The sequence below is a fragment of the Corythoichthys intestinalis genome, chromosome 4, assembly GCF_030265065.1.
Source record: "Corythoichthys intestinalis isolate RoL2023-P3 chromosome 4, ASM3026506v1, whole genome shotgun sequence".
Taxonomy (NCBI): domain Eukaryota; kingdom Metazoa; phylum Chordata; class Actinopteri; order Syngnathiformes; family Syngnathidae; genus Corythoichthys; species Corythoichthys intestinalis.
The window spans coordinates 58,410,179-58,429,458 of record NC_080398.1 but is presented as its reverse complement, the minus strand read 5'-3'; the positions used below and the strand labels follow the sequence as shown (position 1 = coordinate 58,429,458).

Below are 19,280 nucleotides of genomic sequence, written 5' to 3'. Positions count from 1 at the left end.
TTATAAAACACCAGATTGGTGAAAAGGTGTGGTTTTGTTTTGTCGGAGTGAAATCCTGCACCCACTGCGGCCCTATGTGGAATAGTTTGGAGACCAATGCCCTAGACAGTAATACAGTGTAAAAAAAATTAATTTGTCATTCACCATTTGTCTCTGCTAAGTAACTAAACACAGTCACTAGTATTGCTTCAGCAACAAAAGTTCAAATTCATAAGTATTGAATAGTCGCAAAACTTGAAGACCACCTTTAGCCAAGACAATATTGCTCCCAGCTGCATTGCACACAGTGCCAGTGCTAAGTAGTGTACGTGTCCTATAGCTTTGCAAGGTACAACAGTTCAGCACTTCAGCTAATCAGTGACTACTTTAGCTTTGCTCAGCTTCCGTAGCATTCACATAGCTTTTACTTTTTGAAGAATACTCAGCTCATAGAGTCTATGAGCTGAGTATTCTTCAAAATTTCCATAAGATTTGAAGATTTCCAAGAAAATTTCCAAGATCTCAAAAAAAGAAAAAGAAAAAAAAAGAGGACACTCGAGCCGGCCTCGAGATACTTGAATTTTAATCGAAGTTCACTCAGAGATGCCTATATCACTTTAACTCATTCACTCCCAGCCATTTTCACCGGAGCAAGGCCCTTTGCCGTTTTCGGCCGTTTTACTGGATTTTGATTGATTTTGCAAGGCCCACAGAAAATTCTGTTCTTTTGCTATATAAACATGGAACCCACCAAAAGAAAGATTACGCTTTTCTTTCAGCAGAAAAAAAAGTTCATATCTTTTTCCATTCTTTAGAAATCAGCATTAGAAAATAGCTTATTTTGAGCAATTTTCCAATTTCTGATGAAAACACAGAGAAATTTAGCTTTTTGTGAAAGCATACATTTTAAACATAACTTTGACTTTAACACAGCTATTTTTTGCTTTGGTTACATCCCAAACATCTGAATAATATTTTCCTTTTACAAAATAACATAAAAAACAAGACAAATAGAGCTACTGATAGCAAAGTAACAATTTATTTACACATAACTGAGATGACGCTGTTGTGGCCGCGACAGCCGGGTTAACTTTTCCCTTATCGCCACCTGTCTTATAAAGATGGATTTTTTTGAGTCTCTGCGGGGTCTGATCGGCGAGCAGCACCGACTCAACGACATCGCACTGGTGGTTCCAGTCGTCCAGCTCCTGGCATCCCGGGCGTCTTCTCGGTTGTTCTGCTTGGTCGTCCGCCGCCTGGCATCCTTCTGCTGCCGCCCCGGCTGTGTGGCCCGGTTGTTCGTCGCCGTTGAATCAGGTTGCGGGTCTTACCAAATGCGCTAATGCCCTCCAATGGCCAGTTTTATTGCTTTAAAATGGATTTTCAGCTTTGTGCTTTGGAGCTCAGTTGAATCAGAACCCAGAGATGTCTCTTATGAAAAAAAAAAAAACGCAAAAGACATATAAATAGGTCTTTGGGACACTGAAACAATTAAAAATAGAACGTATTTATACGTTTTTGGGAGCAAATGAGTTAAAATAATTCTTTTTGACTTTTTCATTCTTTTCAGTTTGCTAGTTAACTTTTGACACTGTTAAGATTACACTTTTACACAGTACTCTTTGCATTTTTTACGTCATGGCAGTTTGTTATCTCATTTCATAAAACACTTTGGCAGATATGGATTTATTACTTCAGTGCTAATTATATAAATTTGATCCTAAGTCCGATGGTAATCCATTGGAGAAGCACACGTCACAAAGCAAGTGTAATTTTTGAGTTTTTGGAATCAAAATAATGTCAGCTTGTACCTTCGGAGATGAATACACTCATATACTCTAAACGTAAATGTTAAGATGATATATTTGAACGTCTTCATGTGTGGGCTTTCCCTCCATTTCATCTTGCACTTCTGCAATATCTCGGTTCTACAATAATAATCAAGTCATAAAAGGTTACTCATTACAAAGCCAAGCCCAGCTTCTCGAAGTGGACTTTTGATCGATTCATTTTGAATCGTTTCACTTGTGACTGAGGCAGAAGAATTGTAGCTCTCCTGAGAGTCAACATTCAAAGTTTGTACGCTGAAAGACCATGGCTGAAAGACTGAAGGAGAATCTCCGCTGTCTGACCTGTTTGGACACCTTCAAAGATCCAATCATTCTGCCGTGCAATCACAGCTTCTGCTGCGTGTGTCTGCAGCAGTGGAGGCGCAAAGGAGAGCGAGCATGTCAAGTCTGTAAGACAACGTTTCGTCGGTCGTTAGAGAACTTTTTGGACTTTTCGCAAACTTGTGTCAAGTCAGAGGACATCTGCAGCTTGCACAATGAGGAACTCAAACTCTTCTGCTTGGACCACAAGGAACTTGTGTGCCTCTTCTGCAGAGAAGCAGAAATCCACATTGGCCACAAGATTGAGCCCCTCGAAGAAGTTGCAAAAAGTCACAAAGAGGAACTTGAGAAAGGCCTTCAGAACGCTGACAAAAGACTCAATGCTTATAATGACTGTAGAAAGAACTGCCTTGAACAAGCAGTGTACATCAAAGTCCAGAGTGAGAAGATTGTACGCAAGATAAAGAAGGATTTTGAGGAGCTTCGACACTTCCTTGACATTGAGGAGGACGCCAGGTTAGCTGCTGTCCGGGAGGAAGAGAGGAAGAAGAGTCAGTCCATGAAGGAGACGATTGCAGCTCTTGGCAAAGAAATGGCCACTCTCTCAGACTTGATCAGAAGCACAGAGGAGCAACTGGCATCTGACAACGTTTCCTTCTTGAAAAACTTCCAGATTGCAATGAGCAGAATCCAAGAGCTGCCTGACAAGCCAAGGCTGCCCAGAGGAGCTCTGTTGGACGAAGCCAAACACGTGGGTAACCTCAAGTTCAACATATGGGAGCGGATGAAGGAGACACTCTCCTACAGTCCCGTCATTCTGGACCCCAACACAGCCCATCCAAAATATCAGTCTCTCTGAAGATCTGACCAGTCTGACTTTGAAAGAACCACAGCATTGTCCAAACAATCCAGAGAGGTCTCCGTTGCCCAGCGTGCTTGGTTGTGCTTTGGTCTCAGGAAGACAAGTGTGGGACGTAGAGGTGGAAGACAACAACGACTGGAACGTGGGGATCATGTGTGGGGACCCTTGTTTGCTACAGTTGAAGGATGTTTGGAGCATTGGATTTTGTCATGGAAAATACAACAAGTCTGGTAGAGAATATGGAGCACTGAATCCACGTGTCAGAGTGCAGAGGATAAGAGTTGACGTGGACATAAAAGAAAGATCAATTTCAATATCAGATTCACTTACAAACACCGAATTGTGGACCACTAAGAACAGTTCTGATTGGCCGGACTTGTCCGGTAACACCAAAATGTATCCTTACTTTTCCACATGGGATAAAAGCCCTCTGAAAATGATCCCCTTCCCACCCTGCGTTTTGACTTCCTTGAGTTAGTTAGGGGTAATGATGTTGAGATTTTTCTTTTTTCTCCCAAACAATATTTGACATGGCTTGATTTTCTGCATATGCGATCTGAATAATCAAGTGTCCTTTTGACATATTATTGTTCATGTATAAGTTTGATCAAGTGATAATTTACTGGAGCAAGCAGTACTTCAGTGCTACTGTATTTTTTTCTCTGCCATGACAAAGACATTAAATTTAAGTGTTCACTTAATAATTAGACATTAAAACTGCAACATAAAAAGTCTGTGATGGAAATGTGATTTGGTATTTTTGGTGATGTGCAGATCCACAATCTTGTGAGATGTTGAATGCAGAGATTATGTTGTGTACAATTCTCTGACAAGTGGAGGACGTAAATTCGTTGACGAGCAAAACATCCCATCGACCGTTAAAGGTGAGTTAAAAAAAAAAAAAAAAAAAAAAAAAAAAAAAAAAGGCGGAAAACACAGACAAGACTGAAAAAGCTGCTCTTGCACTCCTCTTTAAAAGAAACTTGTGTATTTTAAGCCAAAAAACTTAAAATAATAAAAAAATAATTAAAAAGTCACAGATATCTACCTCATAACTATCGCTTAATTGTATTTTTTTTTTTTTTACTGTCGCATTTTCTCCAATATGTTAGATGCTAAATAATCGATCCAAACAAAGAAAAAAAAAAAAAAAAAACATTTAAAAGGGTAAATATATGAAAAAGAAAATCTTGACCACTCCTTGATGTTTGCGATTTTTGCATCGCGACCCTTGTTATATACTATGTTTCACCCATAAAATCCCCCCAAAAATCCAGCTGTGGCCATTCAAAGCTGTTTCTTGACACTCAGTGATACATGCTACATGGAGTTTTTGGATCGAAACAAGGTAAGTAAGTGACAATATCTCGTTAAAGTCATGCCGTCTTTAATTCTGCTCTTGCGTGCTCTCACCTCCAATTAGGGTTTTGGTGTTTAAAATATATATATATATATTTTTTGTAAATGCCCTCCTGTTCAAAATTTTTCTTTCCCCAGAAAATTGAGATTTTAAGCTTTCCAATGATGTATCACACATGCATATAGGACAATTTTTAAATTTGGCCAAATTGGGGGTCTCAGAGCGGAAGATCAAGTCACATGAGTGTTTTCCGCCATATCTTAATGCGTGGAAAGCTGAGAATGGCAGACTCTTGGAATGAAAGCGGCGAAAGTGGCACAAAGTACAAAAAGCAGACCTGAGTGGCCAAAGCATGGATTTACTTTAACGAAACAAAGGAGGGTGTCACTGTCGTGTGTTGTCTCTGCAATGCCGAGCTTGCATATCACGCCAGCATGAATGAACACCTGAAGCGCCGTCACCCAGTTATAATTTTGGAAGACGACAGGAAACAACAAGCTGGAGGATCGTTAGTATATATATATATCAACATTTCTCTTGATGTTGCCTTAATGTGCGTCGTACGACGGTGTATTAGAGACTAATGTCGGGCTCATGTTGCTGAATAAGCAACGACATACTTTACGTAGCACATTGCCGCCTCCGTTAAAATCAGCAATATTGAAAGCATCTTGTGCTTTCGAATCGGTTTTACAATTAAGGAAATCCTTATTATTCTGATTCATCTACATCCATTTATAGTCAATAGAAAAAGTTATACTAATGCTTTGTCGTAGCTCTCAGCTAAGGTACATGTATGTAAAGTGAGTAGCGGCTCACAGCTGCATTACACCTACATAATAATGAGACTTTTTTTTTTTCTTTCTTCCTTGTAGCAATAGTACGACTTTAATCTCGTAGTCCTTTTTTAAAAGTTATTTATTTGGCCCAATTTCTCCATCGCATCATCATTAAGAAAGGAGAAAAGAGAAAGTAAGAATTGTTTTCAATCCTAGTGGAAAAGTGAAGTCACGTTCTGAATCCGTTCACATTCCATTGTTTTGCCCTGGTTCATGCCATCAGCATTTGACATCATTGTTTATTTGTGATTTATTATTGTTTTTTATGTGTTTAATAAAGAATTTAAGTGTTCCAAAATATTTTTGTGAATGAACAATCGTCAGCCAAAATTTAATTGCAAGAGTAGTTAAAAAAAAAAAAAAAAAATTATAAGACTAGCCAGCTAATCTAAAAAAAAAAGTCTAATGGGGAGAACAAATCGTTTGGGACAGCCTTAAATATTATGTAACAGATATTTTCACTTTAGCAGCCAATATTATCAGGGTTTCTTCAGGTATCAGCAAATCTCATTTAATGCCCATGCCCAACTGTAGATAGTAAGGACTTTTTAACCGATAGCCGATATCTCGATATTGTCCAACTCCAAAAATATGATACCGATATTATCGTTTTACGCAGTCGTGGACATATTATTCCTAATTGTATTGTGATGCCAAACTGGACATTATAATAATGATAAATGTAACAACTTCAAGGTTTTACAATGAACATTCTGTGAAAAATAAGGGAACAACTTCAACTGAAGTTATGAGAAAAGTGCCTATATTGCACCACTACATTTATAGTTAAAATCAAAATGGTGCAAACACCAGTTTTTTGGATCAAGTGCAAAGTGCCAATGAGCACTGCCATATCACATATGGCTCACACAGTGCTTTGGTTCAAAATAACAACAAAGGCACGTAGCTTCATGAATGAGGTTTGTAATGAGTTTATAATTCATGATTTTTCAATCGTTTATTGTTCATTTAATTTTTGCACCATGAATGCATATGGTATGCTCACATAACAAATACCAAGCATCTTTTGGAGACATCTAATGGCCATTAAGCATAACCGCTGTAGAGAGGCAGAAGGCTTCTACATTCACTTTGAAGGCAACATGTATATTGGCCCAAAACGGATAATGAAAAACCGATGTCAATATTATCAGATATTATCGGCCAGCCTGATTTATTAGAGTTGTCAGGTATTATCTAAAAAAAAATAGCTCCTTTAACAGTCAAGTTTACATAGTTTTTTCGGCCAGCCTGATTAGAGTTGTCAGATATTATCTAAAAAAAATAGCTTCTTTAACAGTCAAGTTTACATAGTTTTTAATGCCTCGAATATTTTCTAATGCTTTTTAAGGCCTGAATTTTTCACAAAACCCATTTAATGACTTTTAATGCTTTTTAATGACCCACATGAACCCTTATTATGCTCATTTCCATTTCCAAAGCACTTTCCCGGTAGGCTTTTGCTGGCTTCAAAATGCCAGTAGACCGCAGCAACGCAGTGTTTGAGGTCAGCAATTGTTGCACCTCATCTGCCTCTTTGCAACTAAATGAAATACAGTGATCTTTGAAATTTGCGCTGAACTTTTAAAACATTAAAAAGAACATTTCTCGCACGGGCAGTAAATGCATCAACCTGCTGTTTACCAAGAATCCTGACAAGGAGTACCACAAGTACAGTCTGGTTGAGGTGGAGGACATGATCGTCAGACTTTTCAACGTGTCAGGAAATGTTATCTCAAGTCATGACAAGTCATGTCCAGGGCAGATATAATCGCTACTAAAGACGAAAGCAAAAGAAGAAAAAGAAAGTAATAAATCCATAAAAGTTTGATCATAAGGCCAAGTTTCATTCATTGCAGAGCCTTCTGAATATGCCCCAGGTAAGTGTTGTGACCAGAAGTGGGCAGTAACGCAATACATTTCCCTTTACTTGAGTAACTTATTGAAAAAATGTACCTCTGAGAGTGTTCTTACCACATAATAATTTATACTTATACATGAGTTGATGTGTGAAAAAGAAAGGCTACGCTTATGCCGCGACTTTGGGCTACATGTGACAAGAATCGTTAAAATTTTCCTCTACCAGCACTACCAGGCCCGGCCTTAGGCATAGAGGAGGAAGGCAGTCGCCTAGAGCAGTGGTCCCCAACCACCGGTCCGCAGACCGGTACTGGTCCATGAGCCACTTGGCACCGGTCTCTCAACGGAAATAATATTTCCGTTTTTAATCATGTGTGCACCATCCACATTCAAGTATAAAAATCTGGATCCATTGGCGCTGCACCTAAGGGTTGCCAGATCAAAAGAGTCGCCAGCCCAATCAAGCTGTAATTATAACCCACCTAATTTAGCAGGAACCTGCCCAATATGTCAACACTGCTGCACCTACGCACTCACTGCACATGCGCTCTTCATACAACAAATTTAATTGCACACTGCGGGGACATTTCAGAAATTCTTTTCATAGCAGTGCCAACAGCGCTTGGTGTGTGATAAACAGACTCTCAGGAGCCAATGGAACACTGTGGGGAATACCACTGGTGCAACATCAGTGCCCAGCTTGCAGCACGTAAACCCATCATTTTGTATCGAGGAGCGGCCGTTCTCGCCAAAACTAGTATGGCCGTTTCAATTTCGCCCTATTCCTTGCAATACTAAAAGTCACGGCTTTCTGGTGCAACAATGAAAAATAAATGTATATTTGTACTTTGATTTCGTTTCCTGGCTGCGGGGAGGCCTGTCTTTTGCCGTCGTGCACCTCCCTACCCATCTGTGGCACCCCACCAGTCCGCGAGAAAAATTGGAATGCCTTTACCGGTCTGCGGTGAGAAAAAGGTCGGGGACCATTGGCCAAAAAAATGTACCAAACAAAATATCCAGTGCATGTTAAACTTGTGTACATTGTAAGTAGAAACAAACTTCATTTATCTATCCTTCGATCATCTGCCGCCTAATCCGGGGTCGGGTCGCGGGGGCAGCAGCTTTAGCAGGGAAGCCCAGACTTCCCTCTACCCAGCTACTTCAACCAGTTCCTCCGGCAGGCTCCCAAGGTGTTCCCAGGCCAGCCGAGAGACATGCTCTCTCCAGAATGTCCTGGGTCGTCCCCGGGGCCCCACCTTAGGCTGCCGCCCAAATCACTACGCACCCGACCCCTCTGGCCCTTCCTACAGGTGGTGAGCCCATGGGAAGGTTGTCTTTTCGGGCTGTGCCCGGTCGGGTCCCATGGGAACAGGCCCGGCATCCAGACGCTCGCCTTCGAGCTCACCCCCAGGACTGGCTCCAGAGGGGGGCCCTGGTAACCCACGTCAGGCCAAGGGAAACCTGAGTCCAAACTAAAAAGTATTTTAAAAATTTCTAAAAAAGACAGCCAAAAACACACACAGGACTCAGGACCTTAAAGGGTTAAATTATACCTTTTTTTAACTAAGAAGGATAGATATTAATCTTATCCCTTTTTTTTTGTTTTTTTTTTTTATTACATTTTAATAATGATTGCTTTTCCATGTGCTTATCACTCAAATATGCACCTAAATAATTCAGGTTTGACAAAAATTATTATAAAATTATTAATGATTGATAAAATCATTAATATTTAAAAAATCCCTTTTCACATACAAAAAAACGAACTAAAGAGTGACATTTATTGGACCCGTCAGCTTTAATAATGAGGTGTCCCGTATTTTTTTCTTGTCAGGGATTTGGCAACCCTACTTTAGGCCCTAGTCCCACTTTCGCCCGAAGTCAGCTGCAATAGGCTCAACCAACCCTCAACCCTAACAAGTATAAACAGTGTTGAGGATGGATAGACGGACAGACGGACGGATGGAAGTTCATCATTGAGTACAGTGGTACCTCTACATATGCAGTTAAATCATTCCAGGAGCTAGTATTCCATTAATTCGTTCCACTGCCCGAAAGCCTACACTAAATCCTTAATAAATACTGCTGGTACTGTAACAAATAGCAATTACACAGAGAAAAACAAGTGAATTGAGAATAAAAACTGGAATAATAATATATTAATAGTAATAATAACACCTGTAATAATGTAATGATTTGTTTTAATATGGCGACTGATTTTGCGTTATGTACCTGAACGCATTGTGTTGCTGACTTGACATAGTGAGATGGGACCTTTTACTTTCATTTTCACTCAGCTACGGGAGACAGTAGGCGTGTTGTGTTGCACAAGTTAATGGAATAAATGACTGGAAACCTGACAAACCTGCCGATTTCTTTGGCGTTGTTACCACTATACTTGTCACCTTAACTTATAACGAGTGACGAATGGAGGTTGAAGGAGGACCGTCGAGAGTAGATATTCTACGGCCATATTGTCGAGCCAGTTCACGGATGCGCACACTACGCTCATATTTTTCTATTACAGTGGTACCTCTACATACGATGTTAATTCATTACAGGACCTTGTTTGTAAGTCGTGATGGTTGTATGTCGAGCACGTTTTTCCCATAAGAATACATTATAATCCCATTAATTCGTTCCACAGCCCAAAAACCTACACTAAATCCTTAATAAATCCTGCTGGTACTATGGCTATGACGATAACACATAGAAAAACAAACTATAAATAAAAATCTGAACAATAAAATAATAATAATTCCCTTAATAGCGAAACGAATTGGGTTCTAATGTGGCGGATGTTTTTTTTCTGTACCCGAACGCACTGCGTGACTGACGTGACAAAGAGTTTACTTTCGCTTTCAATGTTTTCTTGAGAACACCGTCAACTTTGGCGGTCAGGAGGCGTTTTGTGTTGGATAAGGGCTGAAATAAATGATAAAAACCTGACGAAGCTGGCGATTTCTTTGCCGATGTTACCACAACAAAGAAAATTTGCCGTGCATCCGTCTGCGGTGCTGTCATGTCGTCGTATTTCGAGCATGTTGTCGGATGTAGAAACAAATGGCGGGTCAAATTTTACCTCGGATGTTTAAAAGATCGTGTGTCGAAGTGATCGGATGTCGAGGTACAACTTTACTGTACCGTCATTTCCTGACTACAAGCCGCTACTTTTTCCCTCATTTTGAATCCTGCGGCATATGCAATGATGCGGCCAATTTATCAGTTTTTCTAATGACCGCCAAGAGCGCTCCAGCATAAAATGTAAGCATAAGACACATGGAATATTTGTGTCAAGGAAGACGCAAGTTTGCAGTCTTACCCCTATTTTAACTTTGTGCTTTGTGCACGAATAAAAGTAGCAGACCCTCATCTTTGTGCATTAGTAAAATTAGCAGACCCGCATCATGGAAAATGCTAGAAGAAAAGGATATGACGTGCAGAGTTGAATTGAAGGCTTGGATGACCAGCGGCGAGAGATTGTTTACCAAAACTGGACACGAAGAGCAACTTTTGCACGAGTTTGACAGCTTGGAGCAGTGTAAAAAAAAAAATCCACCATCATCAACTGGTTTCGAAAAGCCGGTCTGCTGCGTGACGAAGAGGACGACACACGCTCAGTAGTGAGCTTGAGGAGTCAACTAAGTACAGTGTTGCTGGCGCTGTTTGGAAAGAAAAGTTAAGGTATTGTAACGTTGACAAAGAGTCACCCAATTAGTTAGGTTGCAATTCTTTACTTTGGAAACTCGTGGAACAACACACGACTGCTATCTGCAGGAGCCGACACACAAAGACACACAACAACAACAGGAAGGCACGTCTCTCGCTCTTCCGCACCACCCTTACTCCCGTAAGTCGTGCGCTATTTTTATAACCCGATTCGTTAAAGTATGTTATTAAAACTCAGAAAACTTTGAGCCTATTCCCAAGTGTCATCCACTTATGAAGCCTAACTCTTAAAGCAGGAAGTGCAATTTTATAGTTTTTGATACTCAAACAAGTTCAGCTTGAACTACCTGATTGAATACACTCACATAATTTACACTTAAGGTGACGTCATACGTATGCGTTGTGATGATGTACTTGGACACTCCTTTCAAGCCATCTTTCTCTTTCATTCTGAATATCTGCAATACCGCTGACAGGAAACTTAAAAGGGCACTTTGGACTTTTAAAAGTCCTTTCATTTGTGACTGAGGCAGAAGAACTGCAGCTCGCTAGAGAGTTGACACTCAAAGTTTTTACATTGACACGCTGTCTTCTCAAAGACCATGGCTGGAAGAGTGGGGATGTATCTTCAATGTCCCACCTGTCTGGACATATTCAAAGATCCTGTCGTGCTGTCGTGTGGTCATAGCTTTTGTCGCATGTGTCTGCAGCAGTGGAAGGACACAGGGAACCGATCGTGTCCAGTCTGTAGGACGCAGATGAGTTCTCTGTATCCACCTCCAAACTTGGCACTGAGGAATGTGTGTAGGCACTTTTCACCAGTCTTGGTGAACTTGGAGGACCTCTGTAGCTTGCATCAGGAGGAACTCAGATTCTTCTGTTCGGACCACCAGGAGCTTGGGTGCCTATTCTGCAAGGATGAAGAAATCCACGCTGGCCACAAGTTCAGTCCCCTTGAAGAGGTTGCGAACGGTCACAAAGAGAAACTCCAGGAAGGCCTGCAGGATACCAAAAGAAGACTCCAAAATTGTATCAGAGTTAGAGACAAGTGCAATCAACAAGCAAATTACATCAAGGTCCAGAGGGAGAAGGTCAAGAGCAAGATTAAGAAGGATTTTGAGGAGCTTCGTCACTTTCTTGACATTGAGGAGGACGCCAGGTTGTCTGCTGTCATGGATGAAGAGAAGAAGAAGAGTCTGACCATGAAGGAGAAGATTACAGCCCTCAGCCGAGAAATGACAGCTCTCTCAAATACGATCAGAAGCACAGAGGAGCTGCTGAAGTCTGACAATGTTTCTATCATGAAGAACTTGCAGACTGCAATGAGCAGAATCCAAGAACTGCCCGATGAACCACAGCTGATTGAAGGAGCTCTATTGGATGAAGCCAAACACGTGGGCAACCTCAAATTCAACGTGTGGCAGCGGATGAAGGAGACGTTCTCCTACAGTCCTGTCATCCTGGACCCCAACACGGCTCATCCCAAGCTCAGTCTGTCCGATGATCTGACCAGTCTGACTCATAAAGAAGCACAATGGCGACCAGAGAATCCAGAGAGGGCTGCGTTTCCCGACGTGCTGGGTTGTGCTTTGGACTCAGGAAGACACGTCTGGGACGTTGAGGTGGGAGACAATACTCACTGGGTACTCGGGGTTGCGTGGGGGGAGTTGTGTTTCCAAGGTCAGAGGAGTCATTGCTGCCTTGGATTTCGTGATGGTAAATACCAAAAATTGGCTGTCCTAAAAGGATCTTGGAATTTGTCTGTGAAAGTGCAGAGGATCCGAATTGACGTGGACATGAATGAAAGATCAATTTCAATATCGGAATCCCTTACAAACACCGTACTCTGGACCACTAAGAACAGTTCTGATTGGCCGGACTTGTCCGGTCACACCAAAATGTATCCTTACTTTTACACGTCGTGTAAAAATCCTTTGAAAATAATCCCCTTTCCACCTCGGATTATAATTTCCATGAGTCTGTGTTGATGATTTTGAGATTTTGCTCCCTCTATTCAGGTTTGTGATTCATTTTTCACTCAAGAGGTATTTAACACGACTTGATTTTCAGCAAAAATTGGTCTGAATTATTTTCTTTTTAACATTGTAATTATTGTTTATTGATTTTTATTATTTGAGTTTATAGGTGTGATCATGTGAAGACCTTACTGGAGCAGCACTACAATTTTGATGTATATTATCTGCTTATCGGTTTGATTTTCAGCATAAAGTTGTCTGGATCATTATTTTCCTTTTAACATTGCTATTATTGTTGATTGATTTATATTATTTATCTTAAGCGTGTCATTTAAAGGTATGATCATGTGAAGACTTTACTGGAGCATCACTACAATTTAGTTGTATATCATTTTAATTTTGTATATTATCTGCAATGACAAATTCATTCAATTTGATTGCTCACATAATAATTAGACATGAAAAATGCATGACAAACAGTCGATGTGATGAAAATGTGATTTGTATTATTCGTGATATGTGAGATGTGTCTCTCCCCCATCCATCTACAATCTATTGGGAAGTTGAAAGCAGAGGGTTTGATGTGTAGAATTCTCCTCACTAGGTGGCAGACTTTCCATCCAAAACCATTGGGGCGCTGACCACAAGGGGCAACATTTAACCAATAAACCAGCACTCAAACAATCCTTCTCGATGTATTTTATTCAGTATTAAATTTACAGCAACCTTTCCCTACTTCGCGGTTCAGGTTTCGCAGATTTAATGGGGTTGTAAAACGCATTTGTAAAACAATAAAACACAACATAAACAAAACAACATAAAACAATAAAAATGAAAAAAATACTGTCAGTTTCATTTTGAGATGTGAGTGAGAATGTTTCGCAGCAAAGCATACAAATGCGTGATTGGATCCTGGCACGAGATCAGAGGTGGGTAGTACGTTACATTTACTTGAGTAACTTTTTACTGTACTTATTTTAAATGTACTTCTAAGAGTACTTTTTACAAGCCATACTTTTTATTTTTACTTGAGTAGATTTGTGAAGAAAAAACTTACTCTTTATTTATTGTCATTGTCAACTTACTACTTTTACTCCGCTACTTTGGGCTACGCAAGAGTCGTTATGACTTTTTTTTTTTTGCTAGCCATGCTATTGCCAAGAATAGCGCTACTAATTTCACCACTGATGTCGCCACAATAATCACATGACTCCATTACACCAATCAGACGCAAGCTTGCTGTTCTATGATCACGCAAACCTGTTCAATCATGTATCTTTAAAACACCGTAGCAAATGAAGTATTTAACATTGAGCGCTGCCCTCAATATGAATCTAAATCGTGGATTTAAAACTCTCTAAAAGTTTTTATTTTTAACCAATCGACCACGTAAAGCCGAAGATATGATCCTTTTAATTTCATAATAGTATCTATGAAGGAACTACAGTATTCACTACTCAAACTAGGAACTATTTTTTCCACTAGAGGGCAGGGCACTCATGCTCTTTGGACGAATAATGCTTCATTCCTGTTTTTTTTTTTTTTCCTCTCTTTAATCTAATGATTTTTTTAAAAATTGTTTGGCTTAAAGTGCCTGTGACAGCATAAAAAAAATGGAATTATTATGTGAAAACAGCTGGGCTGCCAGTGCTCGTCATCAAGCCGAGGAAAGTGCATTCTTAGCAGGCTCGTGAAGAGGACCGAGTGGGGTGTGCGACAAGCCGCCGGTCGTCGGCCGAGTGGCCTTCTCGGTGGGCAAGGAGCATTGTCAGCCACAAAATGCAAGCCAACTTCTTATTAAAACGTGTGCCATGATCCCAGTATTTGAAATAATACAAAACACGTAGTTTACTCACATACTCGTAAGTCCAATGGTCCCACAGTTGTGGGACTTGTTTAGGTCAATTTCCGCGGTGAACGGGCACTTTTTAAAAACCCAAAAAGGCTCACTTGCCTCTCCCTGGTGCAGCAACAAAAACCTGAAGCACATTTGGCTGGCGTGATGCGAAAAATAAACAAATTTATCCCAAAATGTGCTGACTCCGCAGCCATCTGCATGCTATAAAGCAATGCTGTATTGTGAGATACTGACCTGGGTGACGTGACATTCACATTCCTCCTCAATCAAGGAAGTCACTCATTTTCATGGCGCGGTATTCTAATTATTGAATATATAAATCGATCGCTTCCATACACATCCAAGCGGTTTCAATCAGGAGCATAAAATACTGCGTGAAAAATTAAATAAACATGCTTTTTGCTGTCATAGGCACTTTAAAGAGCATACGACACCAGAAAAAAAGTCTTAAATGGCATTATTATGTGAATTAGAATCATATTTTGAGACGATTCGACCATATACAACAATTTAGCAAAGCGCAGATGACGAGAAATTAGTCTTTTAATCTGCCGGTTAGCCACGCCTACAATTATAGGGCTTTAGCGTCCCCAACAGGTGGATGACGTCAGCGGTAGACTAGGCTCATCGGTTTTACTATTCAGCCCACTGAGGGGGAATTGTTCAGGACGAGGAAAACGAGACGAAGAGAGCTGCAAAATGTCATTGTTTCAGTCTCTCTACTCCCAATATTTTTACAGGATATTCTTTTTATCCAAGTATTTTCCCCAATAGCTATATAAATGGCTTGAGAAGGACCAGTCAGCCCGTCGAGGGGGAACTATTCACAATGAGGAAAACGCGACGAAGAGAGCGGCAAAATGTCATTGTTTCTGTCTCTTTACTTCAATATTTTTACAGGATATTCTTTTTATCCAAGTATTTTTCCCCAATAGCTATATAAATGGCTTGAGAAGGACCAGTCAGCCCGTCGAGGGGGAACTATTCACAATGAGGAAAACGCGACGAAGAGAGCGGCAAAATGTCATTGTTTCTGTCTCTTTACGTCAATATTTTTACAGGATATTCTTTTTACCCAAGTACTTTCCCCAATTGCTAAATAAATGGCATGGTCATGACAAATAACTTGTGCTAAATGGAATATAAAATAATAAAAATCCATTTATTCAAGACGACATGGCAAAATTACTCCATAATGGTCAAAACAGTCGACTTTACCTTTACTGTCACACCTGCCGAACGATATTTTATGACACCTAAATCGGACATATGTCATTTCCCTTCCCCGGCTTCGGAGAATGTAAACAGACCAGAAGGAGTGACAGCTAGCCGACATGCTAACCCGAACCGAGGGATGTTTCTAAGTCTTCGAAGTGGAAAATCACACATAACTAGCCTGGATTATTTGACATGACGACCCGGTTGTCGAGTTTCTTTGCGGATCGGCAAACCGCCCGGCGGAGAGCAATTTACAGTTCGTTCCCTGGAGGAGGGTGGCTGGAATTGTTGTGTAGCTAACGTGCTAACAGCTAACTGCTAATGAGCGTGAGGATAGCTTTTTACATGCCTATCAATGATCAAACGTAAGTAGTCCTTTATTTAAAGGAATTTTATAGTGTTTAATTTGTAATCACTGTATTCGTATTTGACATAATACAAAACAAGATGTTTACTCACTTCCTTGTAAGTCCAATGGTCCCACAGTAAATATCCACGGTGAATGGGAACCTTTTGAAACTCCAAAAAGGCGCATACGCCTCTCCCGCATACAGAATGATTTTTCTGCAGCCGTTTGGCTGGCGTGATGCAAAAAATAAAAGTATTAATCCCCCAAATCAGCTGAATCCTTCGTCCTCATACACAACAGTACACTGTAGCGTGAAGGGGACGTCTTCTACCGTACACGTCACAGCGCCCTCCTCCTCAATGCGAGACCGAAGCCGGAAGTCACTCATTTTCCTGGCGCGGGATTCAAAAAACTAAATAAATATAGCGATCGCTTCCACACACATCCAAGCGGTCCATATCATTCAGGAGCATAAAATACCGCGTGTATTATGAAATAAACATGCTTTTTCGTGTCACAAGCACTTTAATGTGGTTATGTAATGGGCTGTTGTACAGTATCATTATATCAACAGTTCATGTACCCAGAGGTTCCCACCCCTACTAAACTTACAATAACAGTCACAACGTTGTGATTGAACACAGAAATATTGTACAATACGATTTCTGACCTGTTGCTGGCTTTGCTCCTCCAGGTTGAGTTTGACTTCCAGAGATTGTCTTGCCTCAAGAAAGGCCTTTCTGTGCTTCCGGTCTGCCATGTAATACGACATAACACCCACGGTGATAGCGCAAACATAGATCACAATGTTGGCCAGGAGCTGAAAATAACAAGAGGCAGGATCACAGTTTCGTGAATGGTATTCTGTAAGCCGCATCTAGCAAAATTGTATTGACAGGCCTGCCATGAGCAACATATCCGGCAGCCTTTTGTAATTAGTCAGTAGCATATTCTGAAAATAACACGGAACACAGCACTTAAGCAGGACATTCAACTCAGAGCCTGCAGTTTACTTGTAGCTTTCATAATATCCCACTAAAGTCACGGAATAATTATTTAAAAAAAAAAAAAAAAAAAAAACTTGGCCAGATTTCCAATTTACGGTAATCTTTTTCAGACAAAAGATGAATGGGTAGCATTAAAAATGTTTTGCTTCTTCTATCTAGATACCTAAAGCTTCTTTTAAGCAGTAACTTGCATTAATAGCCAAAGAATACAAAAAAAAAAAAAAAAATCAATTAACAAAAATAGTCTTGACAAATCAATAAACTCAATCAGTCACCAAAATACCAGTTGGTCACATTATAAAATGGCATTCACTCATGTAAGATTAACATTGAAGTGTCTTTTTAAAATTTAACAGAATGCCCTCAAACCACATGCTGTAGGCGATTTTGATGATGCGAGCGTTTATTTATTTATTTATTTTAAATAAGAAAGAAATTAGAGGACGATGGATGCTTTGTAACAATAAAATCAGTAGCCCATTAGCAATAAAATCATTAGCCCATTAGCAATGCCAATGAGAGTGCAGCAAACAACCTCGGGGACATCAATGTTCAATGAGGACATGACTTTGGTGGACACACCAGCAATGCTACATCACTGTTACGATCTGTGTGGTCAACAGTGTTGTTAATCTTACTGAAAAAAAGTAATTAATTATAGTTACAAATTACTTCTCCCAAAAAGTAATTGTGTTAGTAACTCAATTACCTGAATGTAAGAGTAATTAGTTAGTTGGCAAAGTAATTGGTGATAATTACTTTTTTTTTTTCCTCCTCAAAAAAAAAAAAAAAAAAAAAAAACATTGGCCACACTATGTGAAGTTTTTTGTGAAGGTTTTTGGTACAATTGGCCCGAGCCCAATTCTTTACCCTAATTTACCCTTTACCCTGAATCAACTGTTAAAAGTTGTTAAAATTGCTCCCATTATTGCATTAGTTCCCTTCTCTCTACTTTCGACATATGAAAGTTTTAAAACTGTTTCATCATTTAAAGATAGATTCAAGTCAAGATTTTGCCGATTTAGAAGTATTTTAGATAAAAAGTTACTTAGGTTCGCTAGGAAGGTTCTCTACAACAGAGCCGTCCTAAAAAGTCTACTGCTTTAAGATGGCGGCTGTCTACTAACTCATTTAGTGCCATGTCTGTCATTTTGCATCTAATTATATCTATGTACAGTATATGTGATATCTACCATGTCTACCATATCTACCATAACATGCGGTCGTCGTTTGTAGGCTATCGGCTACAACATGTATTATTGGAGCTACCTAGCATCGCGTTTGCTCGGCGTCACAACTTTCTTGCCTCCTCCCTACTCCGCTCTGTCGTCTCGGTGAGTCCGTCTCCCTCAGACTTTTCGACCAATATAGTAACGCATAGTAACGCATGCCTTTCCGTCCTCAGTAACGGTAACGGCGTTGCCAAGATGAGAAAAGTAATTAATTAGATTACCCACTAATGAAAAAAATAACGCCGTTAGTAACGCCGTTATATTGTAACGCCGTTATTAACAACACTGGTGGTCAAACAATAAAAAAGTTCATTTGCAATTTCCATCAGATTTCTCTATCACTTCAAACTGATTTTGATAACACATACCGTCATTTGAAAGGCTTAAACCTGTACACACAGAGGTATCACAGATTTAACAAAGGATTATATATTTTTTTCATTGTAAACTTTTCCTGATTATCACCATAACTGTTAGGTGTCCCAGAAGTACATGTGAAAAAATGAAGACTCACATTTGCAATTTTGACTTCACTAAACTCACATTTTGGATATTTGTTTGGCTGGACGCCTATATTTAAATTTACATAAACAGTACACAATAACAGTTCATATAAAACTTTGTGGCAAGATAAAAAAAAATACCATTGTTTAGCAAAAAATAATAATAATAATAATTAAACGTCGTAAGCAGTTACTCACAATGTTACTCATCACGTGAGTATTTGTTTTACCAAATACTTTTTACTTGTACTTGAGTACAATTTTTGGCTAGTCAACCCACCTCAGGATGTTTTGAAGTCATTCTCAAATGAGTCGGGGACATCCCTATTTTGAATCTTACCCATTTTTCTAAGCTACAAAGTAAAGTTTAATGAGTGAAGCCAAGCATTGTCACTCATGATATGATAATTTGAATAAAGGGCAGTTCTTTTTCCTTCAAGAGTTAATCATTGTTTAA

General features: G+C 39.8%; 1 protein-coding gene across 4 annotated transcripts in view; it reads right to left on the bottom strand.

Annotated features, from left to right (window-relative positions):
- Positions 1-19,280, bottom strand: part of adcy3a (adenylate cyclase 3a) — a 111,614-nt gene that overhangs the window by 76,564 nt on the left and 15,770 nt on the right. For all 4 annotated transcript variants that reach the window (XM_057833450.1, XM_057833451.1, XM_057833452.1 and 1 more), the window contains one exon: positions 16,752-16,901. In XM_057833450.1, the coding sequence (XP_057689433.1) occupies positions 16,752-16,901 (150 nt within the window). The remainder of the gene's footprint in view (positions 1-16,751; positions 16,902-19,280) is intronic.